Here is a 19,263-nt window from a genome sequence, read left to right as displayed (position 1 = left end):
TTTCCCCCTTATCCCTCTTCTGATTACTTAGTTTCTAATCTGTATAAATATACATTTGTCAAAAAGGACAAAAAATAAGACCATGTGAGGTTAAAAATAAAAATCCAGTTTCTCAAAAACTCTTGATGACTATTCCTGAAATCCCCACCACCGGCCCCCCAACACCCCTCTGAGATGCGATTGGGACACATGTTGTCTTCTTATCTTAACAGCAGCTTTTATTCTTAATGTGAGTTATACTTGGAAGCTGGCTTGCCTTGGGGTAAACCATCTACAGAGGTCTATTTGATGGAAAATAAGTACTAAAGCCGAAGCTCAGGAAATAGGATGGATTTAAAAATTAAATGACTCGATTCAAGAAATGTACAATGGTGACTTCTCAGTAGAGTTTAAAAATGTAATTAATTTTCATCAGAGTTCAACTCTGGAAGTGGAAAAACTATAAAGAATAGTTTGGCATTATTTTAATAGTATGTTTTTGAAGTTGTTATTTAAAGACTGGCAGGCTTTTTGGTCAATAGAAAAGTCGATAAATGCAGAGCACTCTATGGTGAAATCCCTTCTGTTCCAGACAGCTTTCCAGTATGTTGTGCTAATTTAGCTTCATTTAGATCTTTTAGTCAGTGCTGTTCATTGCAAAAGAAATGACGTGGGCCAAAGGGAACTGACTAAAACACAGTTGTGCTGCTTTATTATACATTGTTTTTCTTTGAGAATAACCCAAATCAATTAATTTTTTTTTTGTCTCTGTGTGTGTGCGTGTGTGTTTATTAATTGCAAATGAAATGGGGGCAAGGGCCTCCCCAGGGCAGACATTTCATAGCTGGAGATATTGACGTAGCAGAAGCAGCACTAGAATGCCAGTCCAAAGCTCTGATTTTTTCCTAATCCTGCTCCTTCCTCACTTTGTGATATTGGATGAGAGTCTTTATTTCTTTCACTAAAAAGATGGGCCAAGCATTTGTGACATTACACGATGCATATAAAAATATGCTGAAAACCAGGAAGTTCTGGATGTACATTAAACAGTGGTGGTTCTTATAATAAATCTCATCCTCATTCTTCTTACTTCCTTTAGCCATTTTGGGCGTTTGGAGAGAAGCACAGTCTACGGCTGGTGTGACCAGTGTTGACTTGATTGTGGTGACGGTGTTGGTGTTATGGTGTCCGCATGCCTCTGGCAGCCATGGCTTGATTTTTCTGTAGTTGCATTACTCTTCTAATACCATTTTCACCCTCAAAACTACTGATGTGCCGTAATCAGTGTAACAACAGTGTTGGTCCCAGAGTAGTTGCTTGTGAGCATCATGTAGATATGGAAACTCTTGTTTGAACGTTAGGCTTTTGCTCGAGTGCACTTCCCACCATGATGATTTTCAGCATGTGGAGCCCATTAAGCCATGTTGGAGCTGGATTCACAGTTTAATGTGTTAACACTGCATCTGTTTCTACCCTGATGCTAACACCTGGATCAGTTTAGAACTTATGTAGAAGTTTAAGATGTGGTCTAGTTAATTTCTGAAACAACTATTGATCTTTCTACGTGTGAACCCCATGGTCTTTCACATTCCAGAGGAATTCGCTCCCATTTGAACATGCTGATACCTGTGTGTGCATTCAGAATAGGAAATAAAAAACACGTGCCGTCCCCTCTAGGTGCTTTATTTTCACTTAAATTCAGAGGGGTGACAATGATGAGATTATTCTCTTTTTTTGCCCTTTTGAGGGGAGATGGCTGGGAAGATGCCTTGATGCTGTACTCCTCTAACCTGTATCAGATGTTCATTAAAATGAATAGTTGATGGATGATTTTTCCTTTCTGCTTTGTCAAAATGCATGCATAACATTCATGATGCCATGAGTATGGCATTGATTCCTCTTGAGAGCCCTGAAGTGGACAGGGATTAAAAATGTAAGAAAGGTGGTTCTGTTACTGAGACGGCATGCCTTATCTCTGTGGCTGGCTAAAAGCAGAGTGCCAGTTCACTGGAGCTCTGAAAAATGACTTTTCCCGATGACCTACTGCCTTTTAAAGACCACAGAATTTGGAGTTCCTTTTTAAAGTGGTGAATGCCCTTGGAGAGTGGTAGTACAGATAGAGCCCCATTAGAAATACTGAACTTCCCTCTCGGTTGTCCTCGGAAGAGAAACCATTGGAAGGCAGGACCAGTAGGGCATTGGAATGCCTATTCTGTTACCCTCCCCAAGGCAACTTGTAGCATTAGTTTTTCCGCCACAGCATTAGAAGTTCCTGGGCCAGGGATGGAACCCATACCACAGCAGTGACCCAAAGCGTCATAGCGACAATGCTGATCCTTAACCTGCTATGCCACAGAGTAATGTTAGTTTTCAATGTGAAAATCCATCTGCTATGGGTGGAGTGACTGCGATAGAGCATGTGACATCGTCTTTTATTTATTTATTTTTTTTAACAAGGGGATCACATTTCTGATCTTATACTTTTCTAGATTGTATTCCAGGCCATCTCCAAGTATGGCCTATTTACTGCCACCTGCATAGGGTGGGCTTATGGGAAGAATATAAAGAGGACTTTTGCAACTACTATGTTGACTTTGACTTTTTGTTAGCAAAGATAAAGATAGATAGATACGGATGTATACAGACACACACACATATATACACTTGTATAATTTTAAGGGTTTATATATGTGTGTATGTGTGTATGTATACACACACACACACACACACACACACACATATTGTCCTGCTTTTTAGAAGTTGCTGTCTTTGAAAATGTGATGATGTATGTGTGTGCGTGGATTAGAAATGCCTGGAGTAATCCTTTTCCTACTTTGTTCAAGGAAAAAATAGGCTTTGGGAAGCTAAAAGAAGACAGTTTGCAAATCATATTATGGTTTTATTAGAACTGATCATTTATCACAAAGAAATACCCAAGCTGAGCTTCTTTGATGATATGCAGCCGCTGTCCATCTGATGAGGCTGCTTCCCAGAATATCCTCATTAGGCTGTGCGCTGTGACATAAGTTGTGTGCCGTTTTTTCTTTCTGTCATGCTTCTGGATCCTCTCGCCTAACCTCGCCGTCACCCATTCTCCAGGATGAGTTAGACTGCTGTGAACATAATTGTTCTGCTCTTAGACTGGCTCATGGGCTTCATTTAGGATGAATACAGGCATGATTTCATGTGGGTGCAGTGGGGAGAGAGGCGCAAAGATGCTAAGAATATGCCAAGAAAAGGTAAAGGATACCAGTAACCCGATGCCCAACCGAGGCTGTGCTGTGCGGTCCAGGGAGACAAGGGAGGTGCTTCATTTGTCAGGAGTTAACCTCCTCAGGTTAATCGTTATTTTATCTTCACCAGGACGAGCAGTTTATAGATGAAATCATTGAATCATGCCGTTGGTATGTTCAAGAGGAAGCATTTGAATCGAGATTTGGCTAACTCTGAAGCGTACGCGTGTGTGCGTTTTACCTGTAGCATGGATTTTTGGAGTTGCTACAGATAAAAGGTCTAGGTGGTTTTTTTTGTTTGTTTGTTTGTTTTTTAACAGATTGGAGTCAAAAATGAGGTCTGTTACGCTCAGATTCCTCTGATTAAATGCTATCTTCTATTCCTACACTTAGGTTCTGCTTGTTCATTTCATGACTTGTGCATTTATTTAATCAGCGTGGTTACTTGTCTGTTGAAAAAAACTCCTTTTATTTGGCAATGGACAAGGTGATAGAAATTATGTGTAGGGAAGGTGGTGTTGGTCAAGACTGAATAAAAATGGTCTGTTTTTGGGATTTCCAGTCTTATGGAGGATTTGGCAGTTTTAGATACAGAGGGCTAAAACAGACCGTTCTCCTATCCGACTGTTCCAAGTTTGAGGATTTGGGGGGTCAGCAAAAGGCTAGAATATACCATGCTTAAAATTCTTAAAGGGACATGTGGGTGTTTCATAATGTGTCAATAACCTGAGATCTGAGAATGCTGATAGTTTTCATGATTCAGCCTAAGTGCCTACCATGTGGTTTATGTAAAGGGCGACAGAGCAAAAAGTGTCAGGGCTTCCTGAAGTTTTATTTCTTGATTTTTCAAGTTTGGTCAATGAATTGGACATCTCTATTGGGAAGTACTCTATTCTGGAATGCTGATACATTTTAATGGTGGCGTTAGTATCTCTTTCTCTCCTCATTCTGGGATGAAATATCTCTGGCCTTCCATGTCGACTTAAAGACTTGCGGTGGTTTGTGGACCAAATGTTGAGGCCGTTGGTATAGGCTCATCTGTGTTAGTTTTCAATTAGAGTGCTTTCCCCTTTGCTATCTGTTTTTCATCAGGGCTCATATATTCTTGGGTCCAAAAAGCCTCTCTGATTTAGCTGTGAGGCTGATTTTATTGTGGGGATATCTGTGTATCCTGTCATCACAAACAGCCCTGGTGAAACTTCCCCTCGTGTGTGTGTGTGTGTGTGTGTGTGTGTGTGCGCGCGCGCGCAGTATGTTTAAAGTCTGATCTTTCTCAGATGTATATGTGTGTATATAACTATTTTATAGCTGAAAAGGGATGCAGGCAGCAACATTTCTGCCAGAATATGTTTTCTATTATATTCTGTACTATGAAATTATAGGTTCGTTTTTGGCTTTCGTAAAGCTCCCTTTTTCACCCATCACTGGAGGACAACTAACACCTTCCTTTGACTCACGTTTTCCAAGACGCCTTAGTGCTCAAAGAGGACTTTGTTTTTGAAATGCAGAAATTAAAAGAATATGGCACCAAAGCATTTTTTATAGCTTTATTGAGTCTTGAGGGCAGATATATGGATTCCAGACGAAATGCAATAATAGACGAGGATTTTACTTTCAAATCGTCTTACAGACACTTCTTGGGGGAGATTTATTGCCCGTGGGCAGGAACAGAGCTGCTCCAAAGGTGAAACGGTAAGTAGTTTGGAAGGCAGTGTTCGGGGTTCTTCTCGGCCTCTCTGTAAGGATGTGCTCTTCTTAAAGACCTTAACCCATTCCCGCTTAGTTTCTGCTTTTACAGCAGTGCTGTGAGGATAAAATAAGATCCTGTGTGTGTGTGTGTGTGTGTGTGTGTGTGTCTGTGCTTTGTAAGCTTTGTGATCCCCATGTAAATACGAAGTAGCACTCGTGTTGTATTACGTGTCTTTTGGTGTTAATGCCCCATGGACATGCTCACAAACCCTTTTCCCCATCCCGGTAAAGGGTGTAGACAGATCCTGGCAGAACTGGGAACCAGATACCTCTTCAAATACGACATATATGCACAAAGCAGTTCAACCCCTGTCCTCAAAAAGGAGAGCACCAGCCATCGTACTGGACAAATGCAGCTTTTGGGGGCCATCCGGTTTCCCCGGATCTCTGAAGGATAAAAGGAGAGCGTGTGCAATTGTAGGGGACAGGCGCTGTGGTAGATGGGGTGTATTGGTTTGTTGGAACAGAATAGCGCCCATGAGGTGGCTTGGGCCCCAGAAATGTATTTGCTTACGGCTCTGCAGGGTGAAAGTCTCAGGTCAGGTGTGTGTGGGTTTGGTTTCCCCGGAGGCCCCCCCAGGCTTGTGGGCGGCCGCCTTCTTATTGGTCTGCACATGGTCCTTTCTCTGTGCGCACGTGCCTCTCACGTTGCTCTGTGTCTGAATTCACTCTTCTTCCGAGGGCACCAGTTAGCTGACATCAGCGCCCAGCCGAGAGGCCTCATGTTAACTTAACGACGAGGAACTGAGATGTGGATGCCAGGGTGGGTGGCTCTGATCTGTACCGATCCAGTTGTCCCAGGCCGGTCTCCTAACCTCTCTCTCTCTCTCTCTCGTCCACATCGGCTTCCTCATGGGGGGTGACAAGGATGCGCAGGGGTTGTGAACGTGAACACACACGGAAAGATGTAAAGTCGTGATGCGCGTGCAAGGTGGGATTGGAACCTGAGGACGTGTAGGGATCCATCAGCAACATGTGGAAAATTTTAAGTAGAAAAGACAAAGGATCATTGCAAATGTTTGGCGAGAAGAAGTTTCTTGGCTAGGCTCTTTGGCTGAAGGAGAGGTGCGGATAAAGAAAGGTGATTTGGTTAAGACTTAATTCAGAGAAGACAGGAGTTCGGCTTAGAGATAAGCCAAACATCTGGATGATGTAGCTCCCCCCGCCTCCCCACCCCTCGCCTCTTTTCTTCATGCCTATTCGTTTCTTGGTTTAAAACAATTTCCCCCACCTTCCACGGTCTGGCAGTACTTAGTGGCTTCTCAAGCGGTGGTTACAGCCGGAAGGCCCTCTTTCTGCTTATCTTAAGTGAAGATTTTATGACCCCTCCTCAAGTTGTTTTTTTTTTTTTTTTTAATAATACTTGAGTAGTTGGTAAAACTTCCGTGTATTTTAGCATATCGGTTCTAAAATTGCTACAGCACATTTATATGTGAAGGCAATTTTTTTTTTTTTTTTTTTTTTGGTCTTTTCAGAACTGTACCTGAGGCATATGGACATTCCCAGGCTAGGGATCGCATTGGAGGTGTAGCTGCCGGCCTATGTCACAGCCACAGCAACTCAGGATCCAAGCTGCGTCTGCGACCTACACCACAGCTCATAGCACCTCTGATCCTTAACCCTCTGAGGCCAGAGATCGAACCCACGTCCTCATGGATCCTAGATGGGTTCGTTACCGTTGAGCCACAGCAGGAACTCCCAAAGGCAAGTAGTTTAACTGAAAAGGTATATTTTCAGCTTGCCACGCCTCCCTTTTTAGAAGGCATTTGGATAATAATCAAGTCCCGAAGCGCAAAAATACATCATCTTTTATTCTGTAAAAGCACCTAAAACAAGACCATGCACAAAATAGGTGTTCTCGGAATCTCACGTGTGTTCTCTTTCTTGAATTCTGGTGTCTGATAGAGCCCAGTGATTTTTGAAAGCTTTGAACTTTCAAACTTTGAATTATATACCTATCATCTGACACTCATTTCTTCTCTTTAAAAAGTCAAATATTTGTAATATTTTTAAATTAGAAAAAAATTATAAGGAACCAGCCATCCTTTAAAACATCCATCGTGACGGGAACGTAGTATGAACTGTAAGAAAACCAAAAATTGTTCGTCATCTTTTTATAGAACTATGAATGTATGACAACCTCCCAAACCGACTGAAATTCATGCAATACATTAAGGAGTGTGCTAAAGTGGTTCGTATACTTGGAGTCAACTTCAGAGAGCAAAAAAGTTTCATGATACCTCTTCTAGTGGCTACTAATTTCAAGTCTGGAAAACTAGAAATAAAGATATATTCATTAAGCTTTTACAGTGAGACTACCTCCATTTAGAGCAGTGGGAAGGGGTGAATGCTAAGTATGATATTTTATGTTAGGGAGGCATGATATGGAAATAGTGTCCCAATAATTGTGTGGAAAATATTAACATTGTTTTTCATCATGTAAATTGCCAGGCAATGAAAAAATTTTCAAGTTGTTATAAAGCTAATATTAAGGTAGAGGATTATTTTAATCAGGAAATGAAATGCTTGAAGTGTGGTTTTTGTGATAATCGTATGCTATGGATGTTTGCTTTAATCTTGCAAATGTTTTTCATATTAGTACTTTTTAAAAACATGTTTAGGTAGGCATTCCTGCTGTGCTGCATTGGGATTGGCAGTGTCTTGGGATTTTGGTTTGATCCCTGGCCCAGCACAATGCGTTAAGCATCCGGCATTGCTGCAGCTTCAGCTTAGGTTGCAACGACGGCTCAGATCTGATCCCTGGCCTGGGATACCATAGGTAAAAAAAAAAAAATTTTTTTTTTTCTTTTTTAGGTAACTGGAATTTTATTTTTAAATCATCAGTTTTCTTTTAAATGGATGATTAATTGTTTTCAGGGTTATTTAAAGTTTTTGTCTTGCTTATTTCCTGTAGAAACTCTGAAAAGGGCAGCATTGATTTATTTGGGAAGCTAAAGATATTTATGTAGCCAAGATTCATCCTTTTCATTGTCTCCCACCAAGACGAGAGTTTCTGGGCAAACTCTGTACTTGGGAAACTCTGAGAATGAATCAGAATCTCCACCAGCTCTGGGGCTTCGTTCAGCTGCAGCTGGGACCACATTTAATCAGAAGCTTACTTTCCTTGTTTTTGGGGGGAGCTGGATAGGGTAGCTGTGTCAGATATGGCTCGTCAAACTCCTTCATTGCCTATAGGCGAAACTCCTACAGGGATGGAATAGGGTCCACCAAGAATATTCCTTTAGTTATAAGGCTGAGCATTCTTAGACTTAGGCCCTATTTCTTGGATGTCTGACAGCAGGCTCTTTGTTATTCCTGCAGCCTATTTTCATTCAGCGTCTTGTCAGCGACAATTTGAATTTTTTCAAAAGTGCCAGTTGCTTAGGAAGGGAAATCGCCCTCTCTGCCAAGGAAGGGGTTTACCGTCTAGTAGGGGGAGAACGAGATGTAAATAAGCGGGCATTCCCGTTGTGGCTCGGTGGAAACGGACCTAGTAACCATGAGGACAGGGGTTTGATCCCTGGCCCCACTCATGGGGTCAAGGATCTGGCATTGCTGTGAGCTGTGGGATAGGTCACAGATGAGGCTTGGGTCTGGTGTTGCTGTGGCTCTAGGCTGGCAGCTGCAGCTCTGATTCGACCCCTAGCTGGAGGACTTCCGTATGCTGTGGGTGTGGCCCTAAATACACACACACACACACACACACACAAATGGAAACAAGCAAGTGTGGGAATGTTTTATGTGTGTAGTGACCAATTCATGCCTAAAGCATATGGTGGCTTCCATTTCTGTGGGGACCTAGAAAGCTAACACTGCCCCCACCAGGGCCGCACCCTACACCTGAATTTACGTGCCCCGCCTGAAATTCCTCTCGGAATCCAAAATACATTGCTTATCCCCATACTAGACAGGCTCTAGGATGTTGCAGTATTTATCTCTTTTCCCTGCCCTGGTAGCTAAGTATCTGCTTATTAGCTTCCTACATCTAATTGCGTATCCCTAAAGAGGGGCTCTAATGAAGGGATTATAGGTTAAGTGGCAAGTGTGTGCCATAGTCATTTGGGTAAGCCAGTTAACCTGATGATTTTTCTCAGTTAATTATCACTGAATGAGCAGAGCCTCGTGTGCACAGTGAGTGAACTACTTAGAGATGAAAGTGATAATTCCCTATATGCTGAAAACAGTGATTTTTCTGAAAGGTGAGTGCAGCTTATCAATACCAATCACATAATTAGAATTCAATTCCTCAAATAGACATTGAATTCCTGCTCTGTGCAAAGCTCCAAAAGATAAATAAGATGCTTTTCCATGTCTTTGGAGTTCCTAGTGTGTTGGGGAGATAAAGCAAGTTCTAATAAAGGCAGTAGCTGAATCAGACCTGAATTCACTGGGGACTTGATGTCAAGACACATGTCTCTCCATCCTAAGAAGGACAGTCAGACAAGACAGAGTAATGCCGCTGCACCTTCACTTCAGCCAAACCAAACTATTGTATATTTTTAGATCCCACGCTCACCACCTTCTCTCCTGCCTCATGGTCTTTGAAAATACTGACCTTCCGTCGGGCCACATTCTAGTTCCCGTCCTCCTCCCTTTAACTCCTCTGTGAATGTGGACACCCTTTGCTGAGTCTTTGCCTCTCCTCCTAGTCCGTTTCTCAAAGGCAGTGCATCTGTTTTGCTTACCATTCCATGTGCAGTGCCCTTGACGGAGTCTAGCCCATCACTGAATGAAAGAATGAATACATGAGTGAGCGAATACTTTTCTTAAGACAGAATCAGTCCGTTTTGTTGAGCTGTGATTTTCAACAGGGGATAGAAGAGGGAATATTAAAGTCACCTCTGCCCCAATTTCACTGCCTCTATGTCCTCCTCCTCCTTGTGACATGTCTTCCACACATCATGACACTTAAAATCCCTGATGATTGTAGTAAGAAGCCAGTGCTATGAATGGGAATATCCAAGCTCGATGTCCAAATCGAGCATATTTGCAATGATAACTAGGAAAGACTTCAGGGAGGCGGGCCTCACAAACCAGCTTTGGTGATTGAAGCATATTGGGACAGATAGAATGGGTTGAACAACTGCAGCCCAGGCAGAGGACGGGACAAAACGGTTCGAGCAAAGGCCTAGAAGCTGGGAAGTTTAGTTGGCATTAGGATGCATATGGAGACGTAATGGGAGATTGGCCTGGAAGCCAAGATGGGGATGGCTGTGCACGGTGGCCTGGGAGGGTGTTTATTGTGGGAAGCAGTAGGGCATGATGTGAGACTCTTGAGAAGCAGAGTGATGGTGTTAGTTCTGTTTCGGGAAGTGTCTCTATCCACAGCCTATGTCGTGGATCACCAGGGCACTGAAAGCGACAGGATGAAGGTTTAATTCAGTTTCGCCGATACGTATTCTGCGCCCAATATGAATTGGGCACTGGGAGAAAATATATCCTTTCTGTATGTCCAGCAGTAGAGGTAGGAAGTGATGGAAGCCCAGTTGAGGGCAGGAGAAGAGGGGAGTGGAGGTGGATTTAAGGGAGACTCGTCACTTGGGTTTTTTTCCTCTGAGATCCTGACCAGCTTAAAATATCCTCAGCTAATTTAAAAGGAGATACGGAGCAAGGAGAGAGAGCGCGCGCCCTCCCGTACAACCACGATGTCAGTGGTGGAAGAAGGATAGTACTTAATGAGGGCCTCGTATGAAAAACGACATGGTTAGTGAGGAAAATTCTTTGAATTCAGTCTTACTAAGTCTAAGGACAACTAACAATATGCCTTGATAATTACACATTGCAATTTTACATCCACTCTTGGTTGCAGGTGGTCAAACTCAGGCATGAGTAAAGGGCATTTATTGGCTCGTTTAGTATTGTTAGCTTCAGGCATGATGGGATCCAGCTGCACTAGGAACTGCCTCTTTGTGTCCTTGATCTGGATGTGTGTGTGTTGTCTTCCTGCCTAGGCTCTATCTTCAGCTCTTGAATAGCTCTAGGATTTCATCTTATTCTTAAAGAAGATGTCCTATCTCAGTAGATTTTTTGCGCTGTGTTGACTTGGCTGACAGCTAAGTCAGTCCTTGTGGCAGGAAATGAGGATGGGGACAGATAGGCACTAATTGACCAAATCTAATCTTCTGACGACCTTTCATCAAGAGGTGAGGACCACCACTCCACGACACGGACTGAGAGTGGGTGTGGCCTGTTCGTGAAAGGAAAAGCAAGATAATATCAGCTAGAAGAAGGGCCTGGAAAAGCCAATCCATGACCCTAAGCTACGTAATTTTCAAACATTTTAAGCGAACGTTGCCTCATTTGATTTTCAGCATCACAGTTTGTGAGAAATGTTGTTATCTGCCCCCCATAGATAGAGAAGCTATGCTTCAGAGGTGAAGGGGCCAAAGGTAACACACCTGATGTTGGCGGAGGAACCAGGACGTCACCATTCAGGTGTGGCTGTCACCTGGGCAAGTGGACATGTGGGCTGGCGAGCAGCGCCCAGGCTGGAGGTGTCGCTGGAGAAAGGGTCTCTTGAGATGATGACCCGGCGTGGACGGTAGAGCAGGAGGGTCATGGGACGGAGCCAGGAGAGAGCCGTCCCCATCTGGGAGAAGGATCTGGAGGAGATGCTGGCCGAGGCCGTCGGAAAGAGGTCGTCGGAGGGAGAGGAGGGGAATGAGAAGGGCACTGCGTTAAAGACCAAAGCGAAGACTTCCTAAAGGTTTATTACTTTGTGCTGAGAGTGTCATTAAAACTTAAAGGAATTTTAGGTGAAAAACTCATAGCCTAGATTTCAGAGGCTGTAAACAGGGAGAAAGAGCATGTGTCTGCGGTGACTGGTGTCGAGGGCAATGGTAGTTATAATGATCCCCGCAGATAATGTGTGACGTCCATCACACATAACACGCGCCTTTTGCTCACTAACTCGTGTACTCCTCAGAAGGATCCTCGAAAGCAAGGATCACTTATAGCCTGATTTTGCAGATGAGGAAACTGAGGTATGGAGAGCTGGAGCCGCGCTCTCATAGCCTGGGCTCTGGTCCGGTTGGCTCCAGAAATGAGTTTCTTACCCACCGCGTTTCACTGCCCTTCCTGGGCATCGGGCGCATGCTCTGCTGGCCGGTTGACAAAGGCCATTCTTTCTTCCTTCTGCTGCAGGACCAATGTCAATCTATCACGTTAAAGGATTTTTTTTTTGTTTTTTATTTTTATTTTTTGCTTTTTTAATGTAAAGTTTGGCCTTTCCTCACTTTTCAGTAGAACAATTTGAAAGCACTGGGGAAGAGGGTGCCCTTTGATGTTTGCAGAATCTCAGCATCCTTCGTGCCCTGAAGGACCCGTGGTCATCATTCATGTGGGCGCTGGTGACTGAAAAGGTCAGGGGACAGAAAAAAGAGCAGCCAGAGAAACACACACAAGGACAGTGGGGACGGCAGTGTTGTGTCGTTCATCAGCTTTGCAATCGCGTTGGCCTTTTTGAAAAGAAAAATCGTAGGGCAGCCAAAACAAAGAGCCACACGCGAACAGAGCTGAAACCAGGCGAGGCCCTCCCTCGAGACGTGAGAGACAGGGTATCTCCGCTTCCAAAGACAGTCTCGGGCCTGTGTTCCCCGGAGAATTCGGCCTCCAGTTGTTTCTCTTTCACATCTGCTGCTTCCCTGTTCTGCACCTTTCCTGGAGTGGAAACTGTCTGAATTCCTTCTTGTCTTTCTGAATGTTCATTTCCAGCTCACCGAAGAAACATCAGAGATTACATCAGCATGCAATTTTGTGTTGCATTAAGCTGTTTCATTAGCTGAGAAATCACTGGCTTCCTCTTTCCATTTTTGGGGTCGTGCGAAGGAAACGCAAAGAGATGAGTCTGTTCTGTTTGGTGTTCACCTGCTACCTTGACTTCTTCTTTTGCTGGCTGATGATTCAGATTCCATTAAATCCCTTTTGGTTCGTATCTTTCTTAATATAATGTGAGGGATGCGTACTGGAGCCCTTATCACTGACTTGCATGTGTGACCTGAGTTATACACTAAAGCCCGGGACAATTTAGTCTCGCTTCGTGTTCTTTTGTTTTAACATTCATTGCGTAAATAAAAAATCTACCTGATCAGATAACGCCCATCAGAGAATTTTATCAGACCGAAGTGGCCCTTAGTGGAGTTTGTTTTGAACAGGGGTGAGGTGTTCCTTTGCTCTTTCGCTTTTGATTTATTAAGTCTGTTTGTCGTTTCAGTTTTTTTCGACAAATGCAGATTTACGGCTGTGCCTCATCCAAGGTTTTTGTCACAGTGAAATTATGACATTGGTTAGTTTCGTTCTTGGTTTTGAGGTTCTTACTTTGTGAGAGGTAGACGTAGAGTATATTTTGTTGGCTGCTATGGATTACTGGATTCATTGCTATGGGTGTAAGGAACTCTGGCAGCTTTTGACAGATTTTTAAGAGCAGGTTTTTTTTTTTCCTTTCCCTCCAAAAATCTTTACAGAGTGGGTTGTGGAGCTGAACTAATAGCATGTAAAAACCTGGTTTAGGGGACATGCTTTTCTCCATCCTGTGTGGATCTGCGGCTGAAAGGGTGAAGTCCTGACCCAAACAGCATGTGCTTTCCAGCCGTTCTTGCTAAATTAGCAAAGCCTTATCCCAGAATCCTTTGCTGTGGGGCTTTCTGTTGCCCTGATTTTGGTAACATGGATGTTTCTGCATTGATATTAGAGAAACGCACCTCAATATCTAGGTTAATGTTTAGGAGAGGCCAGTTGGCTTTTCCTTCTCAATGGCTTGAAATCAGCTTTCTCTGACAACGCTGTTTGGCAGTTTGGCAGTTTTTCATATTTCTTTAAAATTTTAATTATAACCCATCAAGTCTTGAGCAATTACTTCTGGGTTAGTCTCTTGATGAATGTCATAACAGGGTGTTTTAATTTAATGGATCCAGAATAACATCTGTTTCTAATATTTTAAAAGCCAATTTATATGGAAATTCATTTATATACAGTCAATACACGGAGACTTGTAAAAAATCAAAATCAAAATAGAAAATCAAAGCACTGTGATATAGGAGGTCTTCTGTTAACAAAAGATTTCACTAACGAGTAGACGCAGCTTGCACGAGCTAACACCCCACATACTGCAGGTTAAACAAGATAGCAATTTTTTTTCTCATAAGCTCACACAGTTAGCTCAGGGCTGGTGTGGTCAGCCGTGACAGGGACTCAATTTCCTTCAGTCTTATTGCTCTGCTGGACAGGACTTATATTCCTAAGGACACCTTACAGGTCAAGGCGCCTGCTGGAACTCCAGCTATGACACCTGCTCCAGCAGGAAGTGGGCAGGGGCGGAGGCAGGAATCCCTTTTAAGGGTATTTTCTAGAAGTCGTGTATAGCACTCAGCCACTGTTCCTACCTGGCCAATTATTAGTCACATGAGCATATTTAGCAGCAGGGAAAGATAGGAAATAACATTTTTTTCCAGATGACTATGTACTCAGCTAAAACCTGAAGATCTCTGAGTACGGGAAAAAGAGAGTATAGGCATTGGTTGAGAACTGTTGTCGTCCTGAGTATTTTTTAAGACATGATTTTAACAGATTTTGCTTTTTTTCTTGAGCATCCGGAAAAGTCAGCTAGTTCTCATAGGTAAATAATATACGTAGAAGAACTAGCATAGTATTTGACAGAGTAGATAATCAGCTACCGTTCATGTAGGTTGGTGTGTTTTTACTCTCACCCCCAAATATAAGTAATGTCAGAGGTGTGGATGAAGCTGCATGTAATTTGGGACTTTTCCTAAATCATAACACTGTCTTTGTAGAGTAACAGCAGTAGCTGCTAAGAGGCCCAGACGTCTTTGTACTGGATCTCCAGAACACGCATGTGCCTGGAAACCTTTGCTCTTTGCTTTCCTGCGTAGCAGATAAGTGCACAGTTACATGTGTTAGAAAGGTGGAATGTTGGGTCCTATTCTCTTTAAATTTATTTCTAGTAGGATGGCTAGTTCTTGCTCTCAGTGTATCATCTGCACCCATATCACCAGGGACTTTGCTTCTTAAAAATGCAAATTCTCACACCTCCTGTCAGTACTAGGGCCACGAGGGCCGTTGTTTGGTAGCTGCTTTATTAAAGCTTTAACCCCTGATAGAAACTGCATTTCTTCCTCAGTGATATTTGCCCTCAACAACGAAGAAAACTTTTGAGGAAAAGAAACGGAGTCCTAGTGGAGGTGCTACTGAGCACACGGGGAAGGCCTGGCTTCAGCCTGTATGCAGCGCCTTCTCTAAGACTTCAGTTGCATTAATCTCATCTACCTGGAATCCCATCGTAGAGCCATGTGGTGACAAAGCAAGGGCATGATAAAGCTGGGAAGGAAGGTGCTATTTTAGCCGCACGGTTTAGCAACACGTATTTTTTTTTTTTCCTTTCTGTATTTTACATTTGCTTTCTTTTTTAACATTTCGTCTTCTAGCCGTGCCATCAAGACAAATCAGGACCTTCTCCCTGAAACGCCGTGGACCCACATTTTCTACAATGATTTTTGGGGGACCCTTCTAACCCACAGTGGCAGCCACAAGTCCTACAGGCCACTCTGCACTCTTTCTTTCCGCCTGAACCATGCCATCGGAGGCTTGAACCCCTGGAGCTACCATCTCGTCAATGTCCTACTGCACGCGGCCGTCACGGGTCTCTTCACCAGCTTCTCCAAGGCTCTCCTGGGGGATGGATGCTGGACCTTCCTGGCTGGCTTGATGTTTGCCTCGCACCCCATCCACACGGAGGCGGTGGCGGGCATCGTGGGCCGGGCCGACGTGGGGGCCAGTCTCTTCTTTCTCCTCTCCTTGCTCTGCTACATGAAGCACTGCTCCACGAGAGGCTCCTCGGCCAGGACCTGGGGCTGGTTCCTGGGGACCGGACTGTGTGCGGGATGCAGCATGTTGTGGAAGGAGCAGGGATTGACGGTCCTGGCGGTGTCGGCCGTGTATGACGTCTTTGTGTTTCACAGGCTGAAGGTGAGAGACGTCTTCCCCACCATTTACAAGGTAAGTGATCGTGGGTGCTCGAGGGTGTCTGCGTCCTCTCCTTGCTTCTTCCCTTTGCCCTGTTGAGAAGGCAAGTGCGTTCCCTTCAAAGAGAATTTCCACTAAGTTCCCCTCTGGTCTCCACGAGGTGGAAGGGACCTCTGCGGCCTTTCCCTGGTAACCTGGGGTTCAGTCTCGGATTTGTACCTCTCGGGTTTCTTAACTCATTTTCATGATTTCCAAGGGGGTGGAGGGACAGTTCTGCCTTGTAAAGAAAAGGCACTTTGCTGTTTATTCATCGGTTCTCCTTTTCGATGTCGGCCCCGATTCCCCATAATCCAATACATTGCCTCTAATACGTCTTAGAAAAAAATAACACCGCTGATACCAGAGCTAGGTTAACTCTAGAAAGAGGAAGTCCTCTGCCTTTTGCTAATAGTACTTTTCCTGAGCTGACTTTGGAAAACAGCCGTCTCTGCTGTGCGCTGGGAACTCACATTCTTACCCAGTGAGTCATATTCACCTTTTCCTCGTGGGGGGGGGGTGTCTAATAATAGAAAAGCCCAAACAGAAAGTGGTTAGTAAGAGCTTTGCCCCCAGGCCAATTTAGACCTCTGCCTCAGGGCTTCGGGGTTGTTCTTCTGTGTTCCCGCAGGGGTTTCGGATGCAGTGTTGTTTCAAGGTTACGGGAGCACTTTCGCATGCCCTGTGCTTCAGAGGACAGGGCAGTTTTCCGCTGGTGTGTTGGGGGAGGCTCGGGGGACAGACTCGTCTTGAGAACCAAGCTCCTTCCCATTGGCCCATCCTCCCTCGCTCCGAACCCTTGCCCTGACTTGAAGTAGAAAGACTCAGCTTGGCCAGTGGTTGCAAACCTCAGCCGTGACTGAGGCCAGCTCTGCTATCCTTCTGGACACCGTTAAGCAAGGAATTAAACTTTTGGATACTCCCCCTGAGAAAGCTGTCAGGTGTTCTAGCTTTTACCACGTTTTTCCCTCTCGGTCCTTAATTTTACTTAAAACGGAATTAGGAAGAAAATGACATTTAAAAAATGGAGGGAAATGGAAGCATTTATGTATTCTTAAATAACTTTTTTTTTTTTTTTTAAACTTTGGAGGCAGAGTACTTACTGCTGTACTTCTCTTCTGCAGAAAAGCATAACCTTTTCAGTTAGAGCTCAAGGATCAAGCGCTTGAGGAAGCTCTTCTGTGATTTCAGTTAAATGCTGAAACTTTAAATGAAAACCCATGTTAGAGTTTGATGGTTTGAAAACAGCATATGGTTTGCAAGTCAGACTCTTAATTTCAAATCCGCTTTAATTATTCTTTCAAGGAATTTAAGGAGAATAATCTTTTTCTTGGGAGTTCCTGTCATGGCTCAGCGCTAACAAACGCAGCTAGGATCCATGAAGATACCGGTTTGATCCCTGGCCTCAGTCACTGGGTTAAGGATCCAGTGTTGCTGTAAGCTGTGGTGTAGGTTGCAGACGTGGCTTGGATCCTGCCTGGCTGTGGCTGTGGTGTGGGCTGGCAGCTGCAGCTCCAACTTGACCCCTAGCTTGGGAACTTCCCTATGCTGCAGTTGTGGCCCTAAAAAGAAAAAGAAACTTTTTTTTTTTTTTTTTTTTTTTTTTTAATTTTATGACCACATCCACAGCATTTGGAAGTTCTCAGGCCAGGGAGTGCCTTTGAGCCACAGCTGTGACCTACCTGCAGCTGTGTCAGTACCGTATGGGTTAAAGACCCACTGAGCTGGGCTGGACTAGGGATCGAACCCACACCTCCACAGCGACCCAAGCTGCTGCAGTCGAATTCTTAACCCACAGCGCCATGTCTGTAACTCCAGGAAATGATTTTGCTATGTCAATTGAGGACGTGCTTTTAGGATCTTTGAAGTTCTTATCTGAGAAACCTTCAGTTTTCTAAGCATATTTTTGAGGATAAAGTTGCAGACAGCTCCTTTTTCTAAATATATCTCATGCAATATTTGGGACACACTTATAATAGAAAAACTATTCTTTGTTCATTCGAAATTAAAATATAACTGGGCATCCCATATGTTATTTAGCAACCTTACTCATGTTGCTGCTGCTTCAGAAAATAAGTCCCACTGGTGTGGGGGAGGAGAACTCTTCTTCCATCTATGTCCTTGGCTGGTCTCATAATCAAATCCCCACGACACTGATTACCAGGAGAAAACCAAATTGAATTAGGTATATACGAGACCCCCACAGAGGCAGGAGAAGCTCCCTACCCGTCAGGCAACTGAGGTTCATTCATGAGGCCACGAACGATGGCACATTCACAGTGCCATTAGAGTGTGGGCTCTGGACCTTCAGAGAAGAGGAAGATGCGGCACAGGAAGACGGGCCGCAATGTTTGTCGTTCACCAGACATTTGCCAGGGCAGGCTGAAGAGTCTTCCTTGTGTTAAAAAAGGAAAAAGAAAATGTTATCTTTGAAAAGCTCTCTTCCTAGTACAGGCTTCCCATCTAAATTCTTTTTGGCACTTAAAGGGGAGGTAAAAACCTCTTCTTGAATCCATTGGGCTGTCTTTGTCTTCAGCTCCATGGACTCCACCTGCCAAAGTGGCACATTCTGGGGCCGTCTGCCCTGAACCCCGTCTCGTAAAGGAATTCCTGAGAGTAGGGAATGGGAGGTCCCCACACACTATGGAAAAAGGCAATACTTTGAATGTTCAGGGTCTTGAGAAGTTTTCCAGTGGAAACTTGCCCAGGCTGTGGCAACCACAGCTTGCAGGCAGGGGAGCCATCACAACAGCAAAACCCTTCATCGGATCGTTGCTGCCTCAACTCTTTCTTTCATCCTTAGGTGTGAGGCCAGTGGGCTTAGTGAGGACATGGGCAGGAACAGATGGCATAGCTTTGTGAGGAACCTGGAGACGGGCTCTGCCAGACCTCTTATTTCCAGCTCAGGGGTGGGGACCCAGAGGCGGGAAGGTCACCCAGAAAATGGTGGGATCACTAGAACTCGAACACGTACTTGTGACTGAGTCCTGATCTCTCTGCTACACCGTGGAGGCGTGGAGATGACGAGAGAAAGGGGTGGGATGACTCCACAGTGGAGACGAAAATAATAAGGAATTGAGTCTTAACTGGCACGGGCGGAGGATCCTTGGTCTCGTTCAGTGACCTTTTCTTCACGCGGAAACAGTTGGTTCATTTCTCCCCTAGAGATGCTGGGAAGAGGATGCGAAACCACGGGGTGTTCGTTGTGAACTGGAACCCAATATCTGGAAGGCCCTAATGTGTATTAATTGAAGGGAAAGAAGAAATAGCACTGGAAATTGTGATTCTT

The 19,263-nt window shown here is 44.2% G+C and overlaps 1 protein-coding gene across 1 annotated transcript in view; it reads left to right on the top strand.

Annotated features, from left to right (window-relative positions):
- Positions 1 to 19,263, top strand: part of TMTC2 (transmembrane and tetratricopeptide repeat containing 2) — a 389,840-nt gene that overhangs the window by 146,326 nt on the left and 224,251 nt on the right. The window contains 1 exon segment of the mRNA XM_021093031.1: positions 15,401 to 15,971. Within this exon segment, the coding sequence (XP_020948690.1) occupies positions 15,401 to 15,971 (571 nt within the window).

This window comes from Sus scrofa, chromosome 5, assembly GCF_000003025.6.
Source record: "Sus scrofa isolate TJ Tabasco breed Duroc chromosome 5, Sscrofa11.1, whole genome shotgun sequence".
In the NCBI taxonomy this organism is placed as follows: Eukaryota; Metazoa; Chordata; class Mammalia; order Artiodactyla; family Suidae; genus Sus; species Sus scrofa.
This window is presented reverse-complemented; position numbering and strand designations above follow the sequence as displayed.